Genomic DNA, 25,994 nt, shown 5'->3' on the forward strand with positions numbered 1-25,994 from the left:
TAAAATCATATCAACATTTTGATTAATATATATTTATCTTTTCATCTTATAACTATAATTGATTATTCGATATATTAAATAAAATAAACTCACCTGATTCCCCCGCGAATAGTATCATAATTTAGCATTCGAGTTCCATGCCTCCATATTACATAGCCAGTAGGATGAGGAACTTTGCTCACAACACATTTTAACTCAATTGTACTGCCTGCTTTGTAAAATTTGTCACCAGCAGTTGCACCATGCTCGTCAACTATTTCAACACGTGGTACTGTAATATAATAATTTAATTAAAGATATTATTTTTACAATAAATAGCAACAAAACACGTTTAATACACAACTATATTTCCCAAATCAATATCCTATATTTACTCTCAACTTAAATATTTATAATAATAATATTATTATTATTGTTGTTGTTATTATTATCTATGTATACTAGTGTATATTAAATGTACCATATAATCCGAAGGCAATTTGCTAAAAGCAGTGAAGAGAAATAAACTAGGTCGCCTGTGTGGTGAAAACAATGAGCCACGAAAAAGCTAGTTCCACTCTTACACGCATGAGAATGATTCGCTCAGCTTGAAACACATAAAACGCAGATAGTAATACTAATAATAATAATAATAATAATAATAATAATAATAATAATAATAATAATAATAATAATAATAATAAAACACGTGAAAACATTGCATAAAACATGAAACTTCTGACAAGTTAACCATTTAATAATTTAAGTATTTGAAAATTTTAAGTCATATACATTTAACTACGCAGAGAAAAAAATGGTTATTTTTCTCATTTTCATACATGTATTTTTCCTTTGTTGATAAAAAAAATTTTACGATGTCATTATAGGCATTTCCTTTACTTGAATATAGCAAAAATTACCATTTTTTACTCCATGTAGTTGACAACGGATTATGCTGTTGAAAATTAAATTATTTATTAATTATATATATGAAATATAGACATGTAATGAAAAATTTTTTTTAATATAAAACAATGTAGAAGAATTAAAAGTTTTGTATTTTTTGCTTTATATCAATCCGAAACTTTATTTTGAATCTATATCACCACTGTGCTTTGACAGAACTTTCGAGTGTTTTATTCAACTATTGGACCCATAAATTCGACACACGATGTTAGTAAATCAAGTATGTATCTTTATGAGTAGAATTCCACACAAATTCCTATTTACTATTCTGCTACACGTAAAACCATTAAAACCACAACTGACAACCAATTTCAAGTTTACTCTTAAGCCAATAACCAGCTTGGTCATAGTTGGACTAGATATTTTAGTTTACTCACCACACACACACATACCTTTATAAATTATACATTTTTAATTAAATATGTAAAAATAATTTTGTATTAAGATAAATTATTATAATCTTTACGTATTTAAATCAGTATGATTTGTAAAAAAAAATCTGTCTATCGGTTGACCCTGCGGGCCAGCCCCAAAACTCCCCGTTATTTTCGAGCTCAAGGAGCTCGAAAACATTGTCGTGGATACATTTTCAAGCTCTTCGAACTCGAAAATACTTTTGTGTGCCGTTTTTTTTCGAAAAAAACCGATTTTAGCATTTCTTTCTCCCACGATATCTCAGGAACGAATTGACCAATTTTGATGGTTGAGGCGGCAATCGGCGTATTTTATCGAGGTCTAGAGCTGATAAAATTTTGAAATTTTTTGGTTCAGTTGTTTCGAAGATATTCGCAAAAAACCGTTTTTTACCATTTCTTTCTCCCGCGATAACTCTCGAACGAATTATCCGATTGAGATGGCTAAGGCAGCAATCGACGCGTTTTATTTTGTTCTAGAGCTGATTAGATTTTGAAGTTGATCGTATAAGTCGTTTCTGAGAAATCAATAAAAAACTAAAAAAAAAAAATTTTTTTTTTCGTAATTCACCAATATTTTCGAGTCTACTTGATCAAATGATCTGAAATTTTTAGAAAAGTTGATGGCCAACAAGCTCTTTCGATTGCCGCCTTAACCATCCAAATCGGTTCATTAGTTAAAAAGTTATAGACCACACACACAGACACATACATGCATACAGACACTCGGACATCATTCTGAAAATAGTCAGAATAGCTTCCTAGGGCCTCAAAACGTCGACATCTGATGAAATTTCGATTTTCGCAAATCGGGGTGAAAACAATAATTTCCCGAATTTTTCGAAAATCGTCGATTTTCTTTGCGGGAAGTTAAAAATGTTTAATAATAATGAAAGTTGCTATAAATATATTAGTCAATAACTAATTAGCATTCGACTAAATATATAATTTTAAATAAAATTGACAATTTTCATGTATTTTATATTTATTTATTAGAAAAATTTAAATAAATAAATAGACAAAATGTCGTGCACTCGTATGTATAATCTAACATCTATCTGTTTTTCTTCTTTGGTCCACATACCTACGATTTAAATCATCTAATTAGAGATAGAGTACTTGCGTTCTAATTTATATGTATATATCGATGATTCCTGGTAATTGATTATTGATCATACAATAAATTGTAAACTTAAACAGTTATGCACATTCACATGTAAAGTTAAGTAGCGTCATTAATTTATTATCAACAAACCCGATCATATTGTTATATGAATACAAAAGACGATGTTGATCAATGAAAAATCAACGTAACTGATACGTAATAATAAATTAATAATTGTATAAAGAAGTGCTATTTAATAATTAAAATCTATAATTTATGTATTTTGAATATGAATATTTTAACAAATATAACTTTATAGGATATATATATATATATATATATATTTATCTAATATATTTTTAAGATTTGTAATTTGTCTAAACTGTAAAATAATAATAGAGGATAGAGTGTAATATATAATTATATCGGTTAATTGGCTTGGAGTAGTCATTTCTCTATTTCACGGTTGCAAACCTCTTGTAGTGTGTCTTTTGCTCATGTCCTTCTCGTCGAATATATCGTATAACAACATTGTTCGATCGATGTCGTTCCGTACCATCAAACAGTGTACCATCAGTAATAGTATAGTTGTAACAACCGTATCAATACCAATAATATATATATATATAGTAGATGAGAAATAGTTGAAGTGAGGTCGTGGGTACACGATCAGAATACACGAGAGAGCAAATTAAAGAGAATGAGAATTATAACAGTAGCCAAGTGATACACATTCGTTGGTTCCGTATAGTAGCAACAAGGTTTGCATTAGTCGTACTGGTGTGTATCATGTTCCTGAAATGTCCACTAGTATAGACCATCGGTATACTATACTATATACTGACTTACGTACGCATCAATACTTGTATACTGCGTGTACCCACACACGACGGAAGCACGCTCCGTAACGTAATTCTACGGATCGCGTGATTCCCATGTAATGTCAATTTTGTATCTGCGCATTTCCCAGCAACAAACTAACATCCATTTATCCATTCTCACTTAAGCCAATTAAACAGAAACGAAAATTTAAAAAAATAAAACATATATATACATTTTTTATTAAAACTTGGACAATTTCTGTAATTATATATTACCGTTCATGACTGACTGAATGAATCAAATTGTATTTTAAATTATTATTATTATTATTATTTAATGAATATAAGTCAATAGTGATAAAAAAATCTGAAAATCATAAAAATTGAAAAAAACTATTAAAAATTAATTTAGTTTTTAAAGTTGCGAATAAATTTTTTTCTTGTTAACATCATGATAAATAGACAACAGCTATACATAATTTAATGTATCACAGATACCTATATTGTATGATTTGATACAACAAACTAAGGTTTAAATGCACAGAAAAAATTTTTAATTTAAATCAATAATTTTCTTCTTTTTGTAATTGAATTCTTGCTATAAGTAGTTATGATGGTTGTTATATACGAAAACGTTAGTTTATATCAGAAACGAGAAAATTCTTGGTGTAAGTAATAAATAACTACTAATTAGCAATAACAATTTACCTGTAATAAAACAAATTAAATTATTTAAGGTAGTGTAATTATTTTAAGTGACATAAACCAATTAAACAGGTTGTATAGATGGATTGTAAAAAGTAGAAAAAATATAGCTTGAATAAATCTCGGATAACCACCACATCGATTTATTCTCCTGAAGAAAAGAAAAACAACTCTTTAGATGACATGTTTGAATTTTTTTTCATTTTTTATTATTTTTGATTTGAATAATAGTACTCACGAAGTACTGTAAGAAAAACATTTACCAATACAAACAGGATATATTTGAGAATGAACTCAACACATAGAGTTAACTGTCCTGCAAAATAGTCCAGTCGGCAAGTGATTTAAATGGCGGTCCTAGTAGATTAAGCGAGGCGGAGACCAATTTTGACGATTTTTTTTTTGATTCCGCACTAAAAAAGGATTTCCAAAAAAGTTGAACAGGTTTCCCGTGTTGCTTTTGATTATTTAAATATTTAAAAATTAGTACTTAGTTAACTTTTAAATATCTCGGAAACTATAGAGAAATCGGGAAAAAAAATTAAGAATAAAATGTAGAGAAATAATCAAAGAAAAAAATGAGACCAATCCGAAGTCTATACGACTAATAGTTTACGAGATATGATTTTTTTAATGCAAATTAATTTTTCGCCGCGCGCACGGGAGTAAACAATTACCTGGAACTTTTTGAAAAATGCATAAATTAATAAAAATTTTTTTCTAATTCGTAGTTCTTACAATTCAAGCCGATAAACGAAAAGTTTCAAATCGAAAAAATAATTTTTTCGATTTTTTACATTAAAAAAACCATTTTTTGGTTTTTGGATTTAAAAAATCAAAAAATGGTTTTTTTAATGTAAAAAATCGAAAAAATTATTTTTTCGATTTGAAACTTTTCGTTTATCGGCTTGAATTGTAAGAACTACGAATTAGAAAAAAATTTTTATTAATTTATGCATTTTTCAAAAAGTTCCAGGTAATTGTTTACTCCCGTGCGCGCGGCGAAAAATTAATTTGCATTAAAAAAATCATATCTCGTAAACTATTAGTCGTATAGACTTCGGATTGGTCTCATTTTTTTCTTTGATTATTTCTCTACATTTTATTCTTAATTTTTTTTCCCGATTTCTCTATAGTTTCCGAGATATTTAAAAGTTAACTAAGTACTAATTTTTAAATATTTAAATAATCAAAAGCAACACGGGAAACCTGTTCAACTTTTTTGGAAATCCTTTTTTAGTGCGGAATCAAAAAAAAAATCGTCAAAATCGGTCTCCGCCTCGCTTAATCTACTAGGACCGCCATTTAAATCACTTGCCGACTGGACTAAAAAAGTGAAAACGTACCACTAGATATCATATGCTTACTTTAATATTATCGTAGATAGATCTATTATTATATGATTCTTAATTCAACGAACCGATAGATTTATTTAAGTTCTATTTGGTCCGTACCAAATAAACGGATAATTAAATAAATTATATATATATTTGTTTATTTAGACCAGCTTAACTCTTAAAAAACTCCTAAAAAAGTTTCACTTCTATTGTGACCTTATGTCTGTGAGGCTCATACGATTTTTTAAAATTTTTTTCCGTGAAACTAAGTGTCAAGTGTACACATATATAACCGTGAAAAATAATCCAATCCATTCAATATGTTGCAAATAATGGTCATAGAAGAGTTTGTAAACAAAAAAATAAATTAATTTTTTAATACAAATTAATTATTCAACGAACAAAACGTATGATTTATTCCGCAGAAATGGTTATGATATAGTGATGATAAAGAAAAAAACAAAGAATAAATCGGCCTTAAAAACATTTAATACTATAAAATAGTAATAAATATTATTGACTATGAAATAACTCAACACAATATAAACGTTTTTTGTTTCTTATGATGTCCTCTAGTAGTAGGAACCCCAGAAAGTCCGAGAAAAATTTATTTTTCGAATTAAGGCTCATAGGTGGAGATGGGTGGAGATGACACTGTTCATGCATTTTTATAAAAAGTATCCCGTAATTTTTAACTTTCCTCTAAGAAAATTTAAAATTTAAAAAATTCGGGAAGTTATTGGTTTCGGTCCGATTCGCAAAAACCGAATTTCAATCAGATTTTGACGTTTTGAGGTTTCAGGAAGCTATCCCCTTAATTTTACAATGATTTCCGAATGTCTGTATGTGTGTACGTACGTACATATGTATGTAAATATTCATAACTCTTGAACGGATGAACCGATTTCGATCTTTGAGGTGTCATTCGACGCAGCTTGTTAATATCTTGAAGCTTTAAAAATAAAAAAATTAATAGAGCTTAATCGATAGGGTGCGTTCGGAAATATTTCAAAAATAAAATTTTTCCAAAATGTTTTATTTGTATAACTTTTAATTTGCTCGATGGATTGATTCCAAAATTTAATCAGCTCTAAAACTGTATAAGCCGCGTCTAATGCCACCTCAACCATCAAAATCGGTTCATTCGTTCAAGAGAAACCGTTGATAAAAGAATTCAAAAAAAAATTTTTTTTTGTTTTTTTTTTTTAATTTCTCAAATACGACTGGATAAATCAATTTCAAAATTTGATTAGCTTTAGAACTTGATAAAACACGCCGATTGCTATCTTAACCGCCTTTCTCGGTCAATTCGTTTACGAGATATCGTTGATTAAAAAAATAGGGAAAATCGTTTTTTTTTTCGGATATCTACAAAAAAATGGGATCATTCGATTTCAAAATCTAATCAGCTCTAGAACTTAATAAACCACATCGATTGCTACCTTAACTGTCTCAATCGTTCAATTCGCTTGAGAGATATCGTTGGAGAAAAAATGGTGAAAAACATTTTTTTCGAAAACAACAGCGTACAAAAGTATTTTCGAGCTCGAAGTGCTCGAAAATATATTCACAATAATGTTTCGAGGTTCTTGAGCTCGAAAACAGCGGGAAGTTTTGGGTCTGGCCCGCAGAGCCAACTGATAGACCGATTTTTTTTTTTTTTTATTATAATGGGACCTTTTAGATTTTTTAGAAAAATTGTTATTTATAATTTATGTGTAAAATATAACTTTTAATACACCATAATATAAATACATATACACAAAAAAATATCTTATTAAAACATACATAAAAAGAGTATATTTCTATGATTATTATATTAAATAATTCAGCACAGAGCAAGGTAATCATATGACTAGATAACCAGATAACAGTAATAAATGAGAGTAACAATCGTTTCGTACGTTGTCAAATAACTAGCATAATGGTATATGTATCTGCTTGCTCTATATAGTTTTACTACTTGACAATTATTGTCACTCACAACCCTCATGTAAATCTTAATTCTTTTTTATTTGGAACAGACGATTGGCGCAATAATAATATTTCTATCAATAGTATTTCTTAATTTTTATAATTGTATAATTATATAAAAAATAATACAATTTTTTATAATTTATCATGAAAAATTGACTTGTCAATTTTTAGATAACTATGATTACTATTTTATTTTTTCTTTTCTCTTTCGTCATCGCTATATACGTCGTTATATTTTAGTTTGCATAATTCCAATTTGCCTCTTGAGTGAACAACGATCAACTGATGTCAAGTAATCGATGAACGTTCAATTAAACGAGAAATATTTTCTTTTACTTATTTTCTATGTTTTTCGTTAGAACTTTTTTTTTTTGTTACGTTTATTGGAAATAATTGAAATTTTCAAATTTTATTAAGATCATGTTTAGTAATTTAGAGAGTTAAAAGAAATCTCCACCTATATTTACATTCCAACTAGATCGGCAGCATTGTCATGATGATTTTAAGCTATACAAATCAGTAACAACATTTCCGATTTCAGCTCGTAATGGTTAACAACGACATAAATCAATTTTAACATATTTGAAATTAATAGATACTCAATTAAATAAATTGACTTATTTAGACTGCGAAAGCATAAATTCTATTGATTTTTCACTAATGTGTGTGTGTTTGAGAGAGAGAGAGAGTTAAATAAGGGGGAGATTATAATCTTCCAAATATATTTCTATGCAGCGATTTTAAATGGTATATCACTCAAGTAATCAATCATAAAGTTTCACGAAACTTTGACTCAGGAATAAACTTTTATAAAATTAATTTACGTCCAACTTATGCTGTGCGGCTCGTTAAAATTATCTATTATCACAAACTCGTAATCTTCTATTTAAAATATATATTAAATATTAATAACTTATAAGTGGCTGATTTGTTCCAGTTACCGGTTGACATAAATAGTAGCATTCAAGAGTATTTTCGAGCTCTAAGAGCTCGAAAACAGCGGAAAGTTTTGGGGCTGGCCCGCAGGGTCACCCGATGTCCAGATTTTTATTTATATAATAATAAATTGAAAAAAAGTATATTTTTTAAAAGGGCCGTGTACCTATATGATGCACAATATAATAAATTCAACTATGATTCAAAAAACGTATTTGCTCATTCGCTGACTTAAAATTCGAGTAGTAACGGGTTGAACATTTGCCAGCCGTAAAAAGCTCTAAATCGGTGACGCCCCCTTACCAAGAAATTATTTGCAAAGTTTTAGAAAAGCGCTTTTGGCTACGAAGATTCTTTTTCTCTCGACGAAAAAAAAAAAACACATGAGAGACTATTGTTGGTGGTCTTTATATTAAATTTTATTTCTATTCTTTTATTGAGGTTTAATATGCTACTGGCGTGGCGTTTGTTAGATATTTTATTCTTTATACATTCTACTATAAATGGTCATAGTTAAATTTATAAAAATTATATCACAAATTTTACTATGAATATAGTAATTTTTTGATTATGTTCCATTCAGTTTCCATTAATTCGTGCACAAAGCCTAACGTTACAATAATACTATATCATTTTAAATAGTAATTATTGTTATCGATAATAGTTATCGATTAAGAGAATAAAAAATGTTCCAGACTATCATTCTTATTAACTGTACTCACCGGAAACTGTCAAATAAATCGTTCGTGTCAAGGGTGGATGAACACTAACTTGACACTCGTAAACGCCTGCGTCTCGTTCAGTCGCTGATCGTAGTAATAACCGCCAATCGTTTGGCATTTGATAATCCAATGAGAACCTGGAATCACTCGAGTATGTGTGAATACCAAAGGTTAGCAAATGAAGCTCGTCACCGCGTCTACGAACCCATGAAACCTAAAAAATAATCAGTGCAAAATTACATTACTCATTTAAAAATTGCGTTATATATTTTTTTTATATTTAATAATCATAAAGAAAAATAATTATTTTATTAAAATATATGTAATAAATATTAAATCGTATATGTATAAACATTTTATATAGATATAAAAAAAATTTTTGATTTGAAAACAAACTTCGAAAATGATGCCTAGAAATTCAATGTATTAAAATTGAAGTACAATGGTAGAGACTTCATTTAAAGGTTTATAAAAATTTTAAAAAATGATTCAGAAAACCAAATGAATAACCTAATAAATTATCTACATATCTTAATATGTTTTATGTGGACAGCATTAAAAAAAAAAAATTTAATAGATCTGTCATGACAGATATAAAATTTAATTAATCCCTCAGCAGTTGTTTGATTCATCGCTCATTAAAAATAACACGTTAAGATTCGAATAAAGTAATATAATCTGATAAGTTGGAAAACTAACAGCTTAAAAGCCATAACGCAATGAAATAAAATGAAAACTATAAATTTTTAAATAATGACAGTAACGACGATATATATATATATATATAAATTTTTTCTTTTTCATAAGCCATGTATGATCATTTATCAAAAGTTTTGAGTATTCATTTATCACTATTATAAAAGGCTGAGTAGTGAATAATTACATCTTAAGAACTTTCTGGACTCGACTTACCCATACATTTACCATGCGTATGTACTATACAGTCGAATTCCATTAAGTCAGATTCCATTAACTCGGAACTTCCCCTTAATCCTGACCCCCACTACGAGCTACGCTGTCTTCCACCACATATCTCTATATAACCTTATATATGAGATCAGTGATTCGACCCGATGCTATGTATCAGTATGTCTGCGCATATTTATATATGCAACACTTGTGTGGATGTAAGAGCGCATACGTGTAGTTTAATCTGTAAAAGAGTAGGGCATTCGATAAGTCGGAATTTCCAGGAAATTTCGGCTCCTCCGTAGATAAACTGTCCGTTAATGGAATCCAACTGTACATTTACATATATATATATATATATATATATATATATATATATATATTTTCTCTTTCTCTACTTTTCTCTTTGCGTTAGTTCACAGGTATGCGATCCAAAAGTCATATTAACTCCATACCACCGTGTGACCTTATTTCTACTAGATCTAATTGCGAACTAAAATTCATCGAGATTGTTGAAATACATTTAAAATAATTCCAACAACTTAAAGAAGGAAGAAATAAAAATTAATGCCGGTGTATATATATATATATATATATATTTATATATAAGGATACTTAACTGGAATTTAAAACATTCAAATGAATAAATAAAGCTGCTACATCAGTTAATTTTAAATGAAACTTCAATGATATGTAAGTTATGTCAAAAATAAAATACACCTACGTAAAATCTTGAAATCTACAGTACTTGCTGTATTTTAATAATGCATTAATTAATCAATATAAGTTAAAAATTAAAATATGTATTTAGATCACCAACGGATGGTTTTCTTTCTTTATTCGGCAATTGAAAGAGTTAAAACTGAGAGGGTATAAACAAATAGATAATTTTTTTTTCTATAACTTATTTACTTTTAGTTGTGACCTGCTTCAATTGATAAAGTAACATGGCATATATTAACATTCGTTAGTAATTGGATTGGAACCATGGTATCCATTATTAGTCGTAATATTATATATATTATTGTTATATTTCATTAGTAAGCAATAACTATAATACAACTAAGTAAAGTATCCTGTTGAAGATGGATTCTATGTTCATCGACCAATTAATCGTAAACGATGTGTAACGATCAGTGTTAATCGTTGCACCGAGTTTGCAAAACCACGTTCTCTCTCTCTCTCTCTCTCTCTATTCACGCTTATCTCTATTACACGACAAAGATTACGCTACCAATAACGAATAACGACAGGCATTTATCGGAGCATAAAATGGAAAATTTAGTTAACAGTCGACACCTGTATAACACACGAGAGACCAATAAAGCTTTCATCATATGTTCGCAATGATATTTAATATATGTTGTTTAATGTATCTATGGTTGCTTAAATAAACAGATGTCTATCTATAACTATTTTTTATTATTTTATAAGAACAAGTTTTAAAAATTCATAATTTAATGTTACTAATTATTAAAGCTTGTGAAATAATATAACTATGATATGTCAATAATATGAAATTTTTTTTGTTAAGTGATTTCTTCTGTTGTTGTTGAGCCTAAACCACTATACACTTATTATCTTCAAGTGCACTGCATAAAATACTAATACTAATATTGTATTAACAATAATTAGGTTTCTTTTAGATTAATATTAAAGTAATTAGTAATATGTCATAAAAACCATAAATTTTATTGTAAATATTGTATTAATAACTTTATCAGTACGTTTGCATTTAAGAGAAAAAATTTTATTCATACTCTCATTTTGAGCTTCAAGTGCTATGATATAACTAACGGTATTATATGAATAATGGGTCGGTCAACGGATATCCGACTTTGGAAGGATATAACCTCCATTCTACCTTGGAGAAAATGAAAACGAACTTATATATCATAGAAAAATCTTTTTCCGCTCTTACTATTTAACGCTCATAATAAATAATATATGTATGTAATGTACATATATAAGACAAAAGCTAAGAAAAATGGAGTACTCAAATATTTTAGTAAGCAAATTTTTTTTTTTTTTCGTTATCTTTTTGAAAATACTTTATCTTAATTATTGTGAATTTAATGATCATAATGACTTATTTATATTATTGTAAATTCAAACAATTAATTGATATACAGTGAAAGTAAAATTGGTTATTGAAATATTCAATTATCATAAATATCAAACTGGTTTATAAATAAAAAAAAAAAAAACTTGAATAACTAACTATGTAAAGGACATAAGTGCACAAAAAATGAATAAAAAATATATATATATATATATATATATATATATATATGGTAATTAATAGATGGTGTTAATTGAACAGATAAATAAAAAGGTCAGAGGGAGATTCAAGAATGTCGGAAACGTGAAAGCTTAATTAAACTATTGGAGTGTTCAATTCAAGCATGAGAGTAGTTTGTGAGTGGCTCTTTGTCTTAAACGTACGCGTTTACCGGTGAACTATTGTTATCGCCAGACCCACCTGCTGAATCTCAATACAATGTACCGTGAATAGTGATAATTAAAAGCTAGAGAAAGCATCATATATACTCTATAACCACTACTGCTAATATATTCAATATGTATATATAATTCTTAATATACAGTCGTTCAGCTTTTATGCTTCGCGAGCTTCGTTTTCATGATTTCAATAGCACATAAAGGAAATATAAGCATGAACTGTGAAACTGTATGTTAATGCGATAAGCTAGACATTTTGAATGGACCAATAAGATAATGTCATTAATGTGTCAACAACTTAAAAATGAATCACATTATCCTTCAATTGCATTTAATTTAAGCACAATATGTTTATTCACTCGACTCTGTGTTTCTTTTTTTATTTGCATCCCCTTTTACTTATCTATTAGAATTTTTGAGTCCCTTTAAAATTAACCAATTATCCTAATTTTCAGTTTCAGTTTAGTTAATATCTCAGACAGAGATTATTTATATCATTGAGATGATACAAGTGTGTATAACAACGAAACTTTTCATACTAATGTGTATTATACACAATAAGATTCGCAATAATCGTGAATGACTGAAAGATCTAAAAAGAATTTCATCTTTCAGTTCTTTTATCATACTTTTTAAGCTCATTTGCATTTATGAGAGACTCAAGGACTACTTTAGAATTTGCAAAAAGCTGTGAGTATTCGTAGGTTTTACATATATTATACTTTACTGCAAGTTTTACCAAGCAAAAAATGTCCATTCACCGCTAATTAAAACTTTATGTTATATATATATATATATACTATATCATAGAGTAATCAAAAATATTCCTTTCGTTAAAGTATTTTTTTTTGCTCCGTGTATATTTGTATACACTTATATGTGTATACTTACTGTTCTTTTTTGTAAATTTTCAACTCTGCAATGAAAGTGTACTGATGCACCAAGTTGAACGGTAATATTAATCTCAGGATCTTGAAAAAAAGGTCTGGGCTCAGGAGTTGCAACATTCTCTGTTGTAGACTCTTCCACTCCATATATCTGAAAATAAATTTAGTCATTAAATTTAATATAATATTTCTGTATTATACAAGTTTTTAATTTTTAAATAGTAATTGGAATAAAATAAAAATATTGCCTATACTGTCTAAAAGTGAATTAGCGAAATTCACTAGCGAATAGTGAATATTCACTAATTTTCACTAATTCAGTTTTAAAGAGTACAATAATATTATACTGACCTCAGTAAAAGGTGAACTAAGCTCATGCCAGAAAGATCTTGGTAAATTTTCTAATCCTGGGAATGGTTTAGATCCTTAAACAAATAATAAAAAATACTATACAATAATAATAATGATAATTACTAAGTAAAATTGTGCATTAAATTATCTAAATTATCATCTCGTTATTAGTAAAATTATTATAAATATAAGTAATCATTCTCGCTGTGTTTATTCTTGCGTTCAGCCGATATTATTTTGAAAGATTTCTTATTGTCTTTTGAGAAATTAAAAATTCGAAATAAATTAAATATCTGAGACATTAAGAGCATATTACAATGTATATATATTATAAAAAAGTTCGGTTTACGTTCAAGTAAATATTATTTTAAATCTGAAATTCTATATTTTTAATAGAATAAGATAGCAAAATTTTCGAGAAAAAACATAAAAAATGGTTTGTGCTGGCATAAAGAATAAAATTGTCATAGCTTTGAGCTGACATTGTTATTTTAAAAAACAAGTAATTTTATAAAACGAGTTTTTACAAGATTGAAAAAAGAATCATAAATAGGTAATGGAAAAAAAAAAAAAAAAAAACAGTACGTTGAAGTAATTTTTCTTGATCCATTTCGACATTACAAGATATAAAGTCATTCATCATTCTCTACATAAGATACACTCTTCATGACAGATTTTTTTTTCTTACTATTTTTGTTTTTATATTGAAAATAACAATAACAATAATAATAATATGAAATATTATATATTGCTTATTTTCCAAAAATGTTCCAAGTTGAAAGAAAAATATTTTAATCAGTGTATTTATTACACATAATTTTTGGTTTTACTTAATTGTATATACTTGCTAACTTTTCTTACTATAATTTTGAATAGAGTGAGAATAATATTAAGACAATATGAAGAAAAATAAAAAAAAAAAAATTGATAAAGTCATTAATATATTTAATGAATTCTCACCTGTGGTCACTGCAGCTACCGAAAGACGAATCAAATGGACGGAAAACGCGGCCAATATAGCCGAAATATTTCTCAATTTCATATTCGATTTTCAACTCATCTCTTGTGTTTCTTGATATTCTAATTTTTTAATGCCTTCTTAATCTAAAAAATAAAAAATTTTTTTTTGGAAATCGAAAAGTGCCCACTTTAACCATCATATAATATTTCGAGTAGCTAATTAACTTTTTTAAGCTAAAAAATGTTTTGGCTGTTTAAATGACACGAAATATTTGTTGACAGTATGATTCTGGCAATTCGTATTCGCTTATCGGTAACAGTAGTTGAATAAACAATATAAAAAATAAATGATAGGAAACTATCCTAATTATTACATTTAGTTTTTAATTTAATATAAATAATCTGAGTGATATCCATAATATTTGCACCACCAGGTATTATATATTGAAAGTGACTAAGTGTCTCAGTAACAGTAGGAAAAAATGACTAAAGTATGTGTGCTTAGACTGATTAAAAAAAATCGACTAATTTTTTTTTTCTTCATTATATCGAAAATATTGTTGGAAATGACGAAAAAAAAATACTGTAAAAGTTTGAGCTCTTAATATTAATATTAACAACTGCCGCATCGCGATTTTCTATTTCCCATTTAAATAACATGGGAAAATTTATTTTTTAAGCTTTGGAATTTTGTAGCTCTCGGTGGGACCAATACTTTTGAATGTTCAAGACATATTCTTATGGGAAATTTGACGCTCTACAAAAAAGGTCTCTTATAAATTTTCGATATTTTCATTTCTTCAAAAGTAATTCGCAGTTAAAATTAGATTGACGATAAATTTTTACATTTTTTAAATTTATTGACGCAACCATCAACTTTATCCGAAAATTTTAAAGGACATTTTTTGTAGAGCATTTTATTTTCTACAACTTATCTCAGAGAAAATTTTCGATATTTCTCATGAGTCGTAAGTTATTCGCAATTAACTGAAAATTTAATATAATTAATTTTAAGCAACAAAATTCAGATTATTTAAGAAAATTTTCAGTTAATTGCAAATAACATACAACCTAAGTGAAATATCGAAAATTTTCTCTGAGATAAGTTGTAGGAAATAAAATGCTCTGCAAAAATGTCCTTTAAAATTTTCCGATAAAGTTGATGGTTGTGTCAAAAAATTTAAAAAATGTAAAAATTTATCGTCAATCTAATTTTAACTGCGAATTACTTTTGAAGAAATGAAAATATCGAAAATTTATAAGAGACCTTTTTTGTAGAGCGTCAAATTTCCCATAAGAAATATCTTGAACATTCAAAAGTATTGGTCTCACCGAGAGCTACAAAATTCCAAAGCTTAAAAAATTAATTTTCCCATGTTATTTAAACAGGAAATAGAAAATCGCGATGCGGCAGTTGTTAATATTAATATTGAGAGCTCAAACTTTCACAGTATTTTTTTTTCATCACTTCCAACAATATTTTCGCTATAATGAAGAAAAAAAAAATTAGTCGATTTTTTTGAATCAGTCTAATGTGTGCTGCTTACATATAAAACAGGCGATTTAAAAAAGAGTAATAATTTAATATAAAATAACGAAAAGGACTGTAGAAGTGATTATCAAAAGGCATTATCTCTCTGCATGATTCTGAAGATTCATTTGTGCTTTTTATAACGCATAAATGCAGTGTAAACAAATAACAACGATTTAATGTAAAGTGAAACCGGTGATTTACTAAATTCAACAATTGAGTCCAACCTCTCCTGTTCGAGTTCAAGGTGGGCTAAATAGATTCAATAGAAACGGAATTATTTTTTAATTGGCTTAATTATTAAAGATTTTTGTTTATTTTCTATAACATTGAGCTTAAAAATATTTAATTAATTAATTATAAACATGAATTATTTCGAATATATTCTCTAAAAACGAATTAGTAAAAATCACGTGACAATCACTATTTGGCAGTGGATAACTATTTTTACTATTTGAAATTTAAGAGAGTAAATAATAATTTTTTTCAAATTATTTTTCACAATTTTAGTAAGCAGTTTTTTTAATGATACCGAATATACGTTATTTCACTATGAGTTTAGAAATAATAGATAAATTAAATAATTGACAGTATAAAAAATACGAATGATAAGAGAAGAGAATTTTTTCTGGTGTTAACTGGATGTGCTTCAACTCAGTGTGCCAAGCGCACGATCGGAGAATTTAGATATGATTTATCGAAGAGATGTTATCGAACTGTGAGTGAATCAAAAGCATTATTTAATAAAAATAAGTGAAAACTAGAGGAAATGCAGAATACTAAAAGAAATATTAACGATCTGATTTCTCACAACTAACAATAAGATTCTAAAATTATATTTAGATTATTAATTTTTTCAATGCAAGAAAATAAGTCTGTTTGTTTTATGTGTATATAATAATAATAATAATGATAATAATAATAATAATAATAATAATAATAATAATAATAATAATAATAATAATAATATTGTTATTTTCGTTAAAAGGGTGTTTATTTATATAAAAATTTATTTGTTAAAAATACAACAATGTTAATTATTGATTATTGGATTCATCAATTTACATTTATATGAACATATATATTTATTTTTAGTATTTGATTACTTAAAGTATATTTAAGTAGTTATCGAATTAGTATGTTATCATTGATAAAGTTATGTTTTTAACACAATAATAACAATAATAAAAATTGTTGGTATAAAAACAAACCATTATTAGATAACGTAAATAGCTTACAGTAAAGTAAAATGCTAAATAATTTTGAAGGTAAATTTGTGGAAAATATATTTGATTTTATGATAATGACATATAAATAATTGAAACGTTAATCATCAGTGAAAAAAAATTGATTACTCACTCGTTGTAGTAGTCTTTAGATTAAGAAAATACAATTATAATTGAGGTTTCCACAGCACAAAGTAATATTAAATTTTTATTACAACTGTAATCACAACTATTATTTGTGTAAATTCTAGTTATATAAAGTCAATGACACTAATAAACCATAACTATGATTGAATTAACAGTATATCAATAAGGAATGTATTGTAGATAAATTAACTATCACAATTAATAGAGGTTTAAATTAGAAAATTGTTTGAATTACGGTAAATAATATATATTGACATTATTAAATATTGTTGAGGTTCAAGTAATATATTATGTATTGACACTTGAAAGGTTAAAATCGAATAAGAGCACAAAAAATAAACAAGAAAACGTTACATTCACAGTATTATACATATTGTTCATTTTAATGAACTTTTTCAACAGACAAATATATAATTAGTGTTTATCGAGAACACATAATAGTTGTTTACGACTAAGTTTGAAATTAACATAAATACCGGAATATTTGAACAATTAATTTACAAAACATAATGTAATGATGATTTATTATTTAAATGAAAAATGTAAGTTAATTAATGATTAAATTATAAGTATACCGTAAAAAAATAAGCATTGAAGAGAAATAATAAGAATTACACTAGAGATTTTAACACATAAAATTTATATTAGTCTTTTAATTTTTTTTAATAAATTAAAAACGAAGCAATATTGTCAACTAGAAGTTGTAATATCATTTAATTATGTGAAAAATTGTAGAAGTTGTTTCGATAGCAGCAACGCGGTTGCTCGGAAGAGTTTCGGCGATAGACTGGCCGGTGACGCGGTAAAGTCTAAAGCGCATAAATACGACGCATTGTCGGATGTAAAGTGGTTAGTACACCACATCTTCTACATCCCGTCTGTATACATACATACGTACGTACAATACGCTGTTTTGAGAGTATATGATACAAGCATACGCGTTTTCGCATACACACTAGCCATTGCACATTAACTCATATATCTATAACTTCCCACTCTTTAAAATATATAAAGCTTGCTGCGCGAGCGTTTCTTCTTACCTTATATTCTGAACGTTGACTCAACGTCGTTCCTATCGACGCCAAGCGGGAGCAAAGAAGCTGATTCTTACATTGTCAAATATATGATAGTTTCGTCATGGGTTTTTTTAAAGACTATTGAGGGGTTTTTCTAATAAAGGACATGATAATGAACAAAAATCAATCATATTGTATTGGGTAATTCGCAACAGGGCAAAAGTTACGGGCTACTCTTCATCAGAATACATAGTAGCATCTCCACTTATGTCCACCCATCCTTATATGGGTCGAAACTCAAAAAATAAATTTTTCTCAGGACTTTTTGTGGTCTATCCTACTACAGGACACCATAAGGAACAAAAAACGTTTATATTGTGATGAGTTATTTCCAACAGGGCAAAAGATACGGCTACTCTTCATCAGAATAAGTAGTGGCATCTCCACCCATCTCCACCCATCTCCACCCATCCTTATATGGGTCGAAACTCAGAAAATAAATTTTTCTCAGGACTTTTTGCGGTCTATCCTACTACAGGACACCATAAGGAACAAAAAACGTTTATATTGTGATTAGTTATTTCCAACAGGGCAAAAGTTACGGGCTACTCTTCATCAGAATACAAAGTGGCATCTCCACCCATCTCCGACCATCTCCACCCATCCTTATATGGGTCGAAACTCAGAAAATAAATTTTTCTCAGGACTTTTTGCGGTCTATCCTACTACAGGACACCATAAGGAACAAAAAACGTTTATATTGTGATGGGTTATTTCCAACAGGGCAAAAGTTACGGGCTACTCTTCATCAGAATACAAAGTGGCATCTCCACCCATCTCCACCCATCTCCACCCATCCTTATATGGGTCGAAACTCAAAAAATAAATTTTTTTCAGGACTTTTTGCGGTCTATCCTACTACAGGACACCATAAGGAACAAAAAACGTTTATATTGTCATGAGTTATTTCCAACAGGGCAAAAGTTACGGCTACTCTTCATCAGAATACATAGTGGCATCTCCACCCATCTCCACCCATCTCCACCCATCCTTATATGGGTCGAAACTCAGAAAATAAATTTTTCTCAGGACTTATTGCAGTCTATCCTACTACAGGACACCATAAGGAACAAAAAACGTTTATATTGTGATGAGTTATTTCCAACAGGGCAAAAGTTACGGGCTACTCTTCATCAGAATACAAAGTGGCATCTCCACCCATCTCCACCCATCTCCACCCATCTCCACCCATCCTTATATGGGTCGAAACTCAGAAAATAAATGTTTCTCAGGACTTTTAGCGGTCTATCCTACTACAGGACACCATAAGGAACAAAAAACGTTTATATTGTGATGAGTTATTTCCAACAGGGCAAAAGATACGGCTACTCTTCATCAGAATAAGTAGTGGCATCTCCACCCATCTCCACCCATCTCCACCCATCCTTATATGGGTCGAAACTCAGAAAATAAATTTTTCTCAGGACTTTTTGCGGTCTATCCTACTACAGGACACCATAAGGAACAAAAAACGTTTATATTGTGATTAGTTATTTCCAACAGGGCAAAAGTTACGGGCTACTCTTCATCAGAACACAAAGTGGCATCTCCACCCATCTCCGACCATCTCCACCCATCCTTATATGGGTCGAAACTCAGAAAATAAATTTTTCTCAGGACTTTTTGCGGTCTATCCTACTACAGGACACCATAAGGAACAAAAAACGTTTATATTGTGATGGGTTATTTCCAACAGGGCAAAAGTTACGGGCTACTCTTCATCAGAATACAAAGTGGCATCTCCACCCATCTCCACCCATCTCCACCCATCCTTATATGGGTCGAAACTCAAAAAATAAATTTTTTTCAGGACTTTTTGCGGTCTATCCTACTACAGGACACCATAAGGAACAAAAAACGTTTATATTGTCATGAGTTATTTCCAACAGGGCAAAAGTTACGGCTACTCTTCATCAGAATACATAGTGGCATCTCCACCCATCTCCACCCATCTCCACCCATCCTTATATGGGTCGAAACTCAGAAAATAAATTTTTCTCAGGACTTATTGCAGTCTATCCTACTACAGGACACCATAAGGAACAAAAAACGTTTATATTGTGATGAGTTATTTCCAACAGGGCAAAAGTTACGGGCTACTCTTCATCAGAATACAAAGTGGCATCTCCACCCATCTCCACCCATCTCCACCCATCTCCACCCATCCTTATATGGGTCGAAACTCAGAAAATAAATGTTTCTCAGGACTTTTAGCGGTCTATCCTACTACAGGACACCATAAGGAACAAAAAACGTTTATATTGTGATGAGTTATTTCCAACAGGGCAAAAGTTACGGGCTACTCTTCATCAGAATACAAAGTGGCATCTCCACCCATCTCCACCCATCTCCACCCATCCTTATATGGGTCGAAACTCAGAAAATAAATTTTTCTCAGGTCTTTTAGCGGTCTATCCTACTACAGGACACCATAAGGAACAAAAAACGTTTATATTGTCATGAGTTATTTCCAACAGGGCAAAAGTTACGGCTACTCTTCATCAGAATACATAGTGGCATCTCCACCCATCTCCACCCATCTCCACCCATCCTTATATGGGTCGAAACTCAGAAAATAAATTTTTCTCAGGACTTTTTGCAGTCTATCCTACTACAGGACACCATAAGGAACAAAAAACGTTTATATTGTGATGAGTTATTTCCAACAGGGCAAAAGTTACGGGCTACTCTTCATCAGAATACAAAGTGGCATCTCCACCCATCTCCACCCATCTCCACCCATCTCCACCCATCCTTATATGGGTCGAAACTCAGAAAATAAATGTTTCTCAGGACTTTTAGCGGTCTATCCTACTACAGGACACCATAAGGAACAAAAAACGTTTATATTGTGATGAGTTATTTCCAACAGGGCAAAAGTTACGGGCTACTCTTCATCAGAATACAAAGTGGCATCTCCACCCATCTCCACCCATCTCCACCCATCCTTATATGGGTCGAAACTCAGAAAATAAATTTTTCTCAGGACTTTTAGCGGTCTATCCTACTACAGGACACCATAAGGAACAAAAAACGTTTATATTGTCATGAGTTATTTCCAACAGGGCAAAAGTTACGGCTACTCTTCATCAGAATACATAGTGGCATCTCCACCCATCTCCACCCATCTCCACCCATCCTTATATGGGTCGAAACTCAGAAAATAAATTTTTCTCAGGACTTTTTGCAGTCTATCCTACTACAGGACACCATAAGGAACAAAAAACGTTTATATTGTGATGAGTTATTTCCAACAGGGCAAAAGTTACGGGCTACTCTTCATCAGAATACAAAGTGGCATCTCCACCCATCTCCACCCATCTCCACCCATCTCCACCCATCCTTATATGGGTCGAAACTCAGAAAATAAATGTTTCTCAGGACTTTTAGCGGTCTATCCTACTACAGGACACCATAAGGAACAAAAAACGTTTATATTGTGATGAGTTATTTCCAACAGGGCAAAAGTTACGGGCTACTCTTCATCAGAATACAAAGTGGCATCTCCACCCATCTCCACCCATCTCCACCCATCCTTATATGGGTCGAAACTCAGAAAATAAATTTTTCTCAGGACTTTTAGCGGTCTATCCTACTACAGGACACCATAAGGAACAAAAAACGTTTATATTGTCATGAGTTATTTCCAACAGGGCAAAAGTTACGGGCTACTCTTCATCAGAATACAAAGTGGCATCTCCACCCATCTCCACCCATCTCCACCCATCCTTATATGGGTCGAAACTCAGAAAATAAATTTTTCTCAGGACTTTTAGCGGTCTATCCTACTACAGGACACCATAAGGAACAAAAAACGTTTATATTGTCATGAGTTATTTCCAACAGGGCAAAAGTTACGGGCTACTTTTCATCAAAATACATAGTGGCATCTCCACCCATCTCCACCCATCTCCACCCATCCTTATATGGGTCGAAACTCAGAAAATAAATTTTTCTCAGGACTTTTTGCGGTCTATCCTACTACCGGACACCATAAGGAACAAAAAACGTTTATATTGTGATGAGTTATTTCCAACAGGGCAAAAGTTACGGGCTACTCTTCATCAGAATACAAAGTGGCATCTCCACCCATCTCCACCCATCTCCACCCATTCTTATATGGGTCGAAACTCAGAAAATAAATTTTTCTCAGGACTTTTTGCGGTCTATCCTACTACAGGACACCATAAGGAACAAAAAACGTTTATATTGTGATGAGTTATTTCCAACAGGGCAAAAGTTACGGGCTACTCTTCATCAGAATACAAAGTGGCATCTCCACCCATCTCCACCCATCCTTATATGGGTCGAAACTCAGAAAATAAATTTTTCTCAGGACTTTTTGCGGTCTATCCTACTACAGGACACCATAAGGAACAAAAAACGTTTATATTGTGATGAGTTATTTCCAAGAGGGCAAAAGTTACGGGCTACTCTTCATCAGAATACAAAGTGGCATCTCCACCCATCTCCACCCATCCTTATATGGGTCGAAACTCAGAAAATAAATTTTTCTCAGGACTTTTTGCGGTCTATCCTACTACAGGACACCATAAGGAACAAAAAACGTTTATATTGTGATGAGTTATTTCCAACAGGGCAAAAGTTACGGGCTACTCTTCATCAGAATACATAGTGGCATCTCCACCCATCTCCACCCATGTCCACCCATCCTTATATGGGTCGAAACTCAGAAAATAAATTTTTCTCAGGACTTTTTGCGGTCTATCCTACTACAGGACACCATAAGGAACGAAAAACGTTTATATTGTGATGAGTTATTTCCAACAGGGCAAAAGTTACGGGCTACTCTTCATCAGAATACATAGTGGCATCTCCACCCATCTCCACCCATCTCCACCCATCCTTATATGGGTCGAAACTCAGAAAATAAATTTTTCTCAGGACTTTTTGCGGTCTATCCTACTACAGGACACCATAAGGAACAAAAAACGTTTATATTGTGATGAGTTATTTCCAACAGGGCAAAAGTTACGGGCTACTCTTCATCAGAATACAAAGTGGCATCTCCACCCATCTCCACCCATCTCCACCCATCCTTATATGGGTCGAAACTCAGAAAATAAATTTTTCTCAGGACTTTTTGCGGTCTATCCTACTACAGGACACCATAAGGAACAAAAAACGTTTATATTGTGATGGGTTATTTCCAACAGGGCAAAAGTTACGGGCTACTCTTCATCAGAATACATAGTGGCATCTCCACCCATCTTCACCCATCCTTATATGGGTCGAAACTCAGAAAATAAATTTTTCTCAGGACTTTATGCGGTCTATCCTACTACAGGACACCATAAGGAACAAAAAACGTTTATATTGTGATGAGTTATTTCCAACAGGGCAAAAGTTACGGGCTACTCTTCATCAGAATACATAGTGGCATCTCCACCCATCTCCACCCATCTCCACCCATCCTTATATGGGTCGAAACTCAGAAAATAAATTTTTCTCAGGACTTTTTGCGGTCTATCCTACTACAGGACACCATGAGGAACAAAAAACGTTTATATTGTGATGAATTATTTCCAACAGGGCAAAAGTTACGGGCTACTCTTCATCAGAATACAAAGTGGCAACTCCACCCATCTCCACCCATCTCCACCCATCCTTATATGAGTCGAAACTCAGAAAATAAATTTTTCTCAGGACTTTTTGCGGTCTATCCTACTACAGGACACCATAAGGAACAAAAAACGTTTATATTGTGATGAGTTATTTCCAACAGGGCAAAAGTTACGGGCTACTCTTCATCAGAATACATAGTGGCATCTCCACCCATCTCCACCCATCTCCACCCATCCTTATATGGGTCGAAACTCAGAAAATAAATTTTTCTCAGGACTTTTTGCGGTCTATCCTACTACAGGACACCATAAGGAACAAAAAACGTTTATATTGTGATGAGTTATTTCCAACAGGGCAAAAGTTACGGGCTACTCTTCATCAGAATACAAAGTGGCATCTCCACCCATCTCCACCCATCTCCACCCATCCTTATATGGGTCGAAACTCAGAAAATAAATTTTTCTCAGGACTTTTTGCGGTCTATCCTACTACAGGACACCATAAGGAACAAAAAACGTTTATATTGTGATGAGTTATTTCCAACAGGGCAAAAGTTACGGGCTACTCTTCATCAGAATACAAAGTGGCATCTCCACCCATCTCCACCCATCCTTATATGGGTCGAAACTCAGAAAATAAATTTTTCTCAGGACTTTTTGCGGTCTATCCTACTACAGGACACCATAAGGAACAAAAAACGTTTATATTGTGATGAGTTATTTCCAACAGGGCAAAAGTTACGGGCTACTCTTCATCAGAATACAAAGTGGCATCTCCACCCATCTCCACCCATGCTTATATGGGTCGAAACTCAGAAAATAAATTTTTCTCAGGACTTTTTGCGGTCTATCCTACTACAGGACACCATAAGGAACAAAAAACGTTCATATTGTGATGAGTTATTTCCAACAGGGCAAAAGTTACGGGCTACTCTTCATCAGAATACAAAGTGGCATCTCCACCCATCTCCACCCATCTCCACCCATCCTTATATGGGTCGAAACTCAGAAAATAAATTTTTCTCAGGACTTTTTGCGGTCTATCCTACTACAGGACACCATAAGGAACAAAAAACGTTTATATTGTGATGAGTTATTTCCAACAGGGCAAAAGTTACGGGCTACTCTTCATCAGAATACATAGTGGCATCTCCACCCATCTCCACCCATGTCCACCCATCCTTATATGGGTCGAAACTCAGAAAATAAATTTTTCTCAGGACTTTTTGCGGTCTATCCTACTACAGGACACCATAAGGAACGAAAAACGTTTATATTGTGATGAGTTATTTCCAACAGGGCAAAAGTTACGGGCTACTCTTCATCAGAATACATAGTGGCATCTCCACCCATCTCCACCCATCTCCACCCATCCTTATATGGGTCGAAACTCAGAAAATAAATTTTTCTCAGGACTTTTTGCGGTCTATCCTACTACAGGACACCATAAGGAACAAAAAACGTTTATATTGTGATAAGTTATTTCCAACAGGGCAAAAGTTACGGGCTACTCTTCATCAGAATACAAAGTGGCATCTCCACCCATCTCCACCCATCTCCACCCATCCTTATATGGGTCGAAACTCAGAAAATAAATTTTTCTCAGGACTTTTTGCGGTCTATCCTACTACAGGACACCATAAGGAACAAAAAACGTTTATATTGTGATGGGTTATTTCCAACAGGGCAAAAGTTACGGGCTACTCTTCATCAGAATACATAGTGGCATCTCCACCCATCTCCACCCATCCTTATATGGGTCGAAACTCAAAAAATAAATTTTTTTCAGGACTTTTTGCGGTCTATCTTACTACAGGACACCATAAGGAACAAAAAACGTTTATATTGTGATGAGTTATTTCCAACAGGGCAAAAGTTACGGGCTACTCTTCATCAGAATA

General features: G+C 31.2%; 1 protein-coding gene across 3 annotated transcripts in view; it reads right to left on the reverse strand.

Moving 5' to 3' along the window:
- The window catches only part of LOC130670573 (peroxidasin-like), a 42,572-nt gene extending 24,753 nt beyond the window's left edge, over positions 1-17,819 (reverse strand). Inside the window, exons 1-6 of one of the 3 annotated variants that reach the window (XR_008990360.1) lie at positions 17,419-17,819; positions 14,529-14,672; positions 13,569-13,642; positions 13,222-13,368; positions 8,962-9,175; positions 94-271 (exon numbers count right to left, since the gene is read on the reverse strand). Coding sequence is in view for 1 of the 3 variants with exons in the window: in XM_057473991.1 (XP_057329974.1) it covers positions 94-271; positions 8,962-9,175; positions 13,222-13,368; positions 13,569-13,642; positions 14,529-14,610 (695 nt within the window). In the remaining 2 variants the exon portion in view is untranslated. The remainder of the gene's footprint in view (positions 1-93; positions 272-8,961; positions 9,176-13,221; positions 13,369-13,568; positions 13,643-14,528; positions 14,673-17,418) is intronic. The other 2 variants (XR_008990361.1, XM_057473991.1) reach the window with 2 other exon arrangements.
- Between the last annotated feature and the right edge of the window lie 8,175 nt (positions 17,820-25,994).

The sequence above is a fragment of the Microplitis mediator genome, chromosome 1, assembly GCF_029852145.1.
Source record: "Microplitis mediator isolate UGA2020A chromosome 1, iyMicMedi2.1, whole genome shotgun sequence".
In the NCBI taxonomy this organism is placed as follows: domain Eukaryota; kingdom Metazoa; phylum Arthropoda; class Insecta; order Hymenoptera; family Braconidae; genus Microplitis; species Microplitis mediator.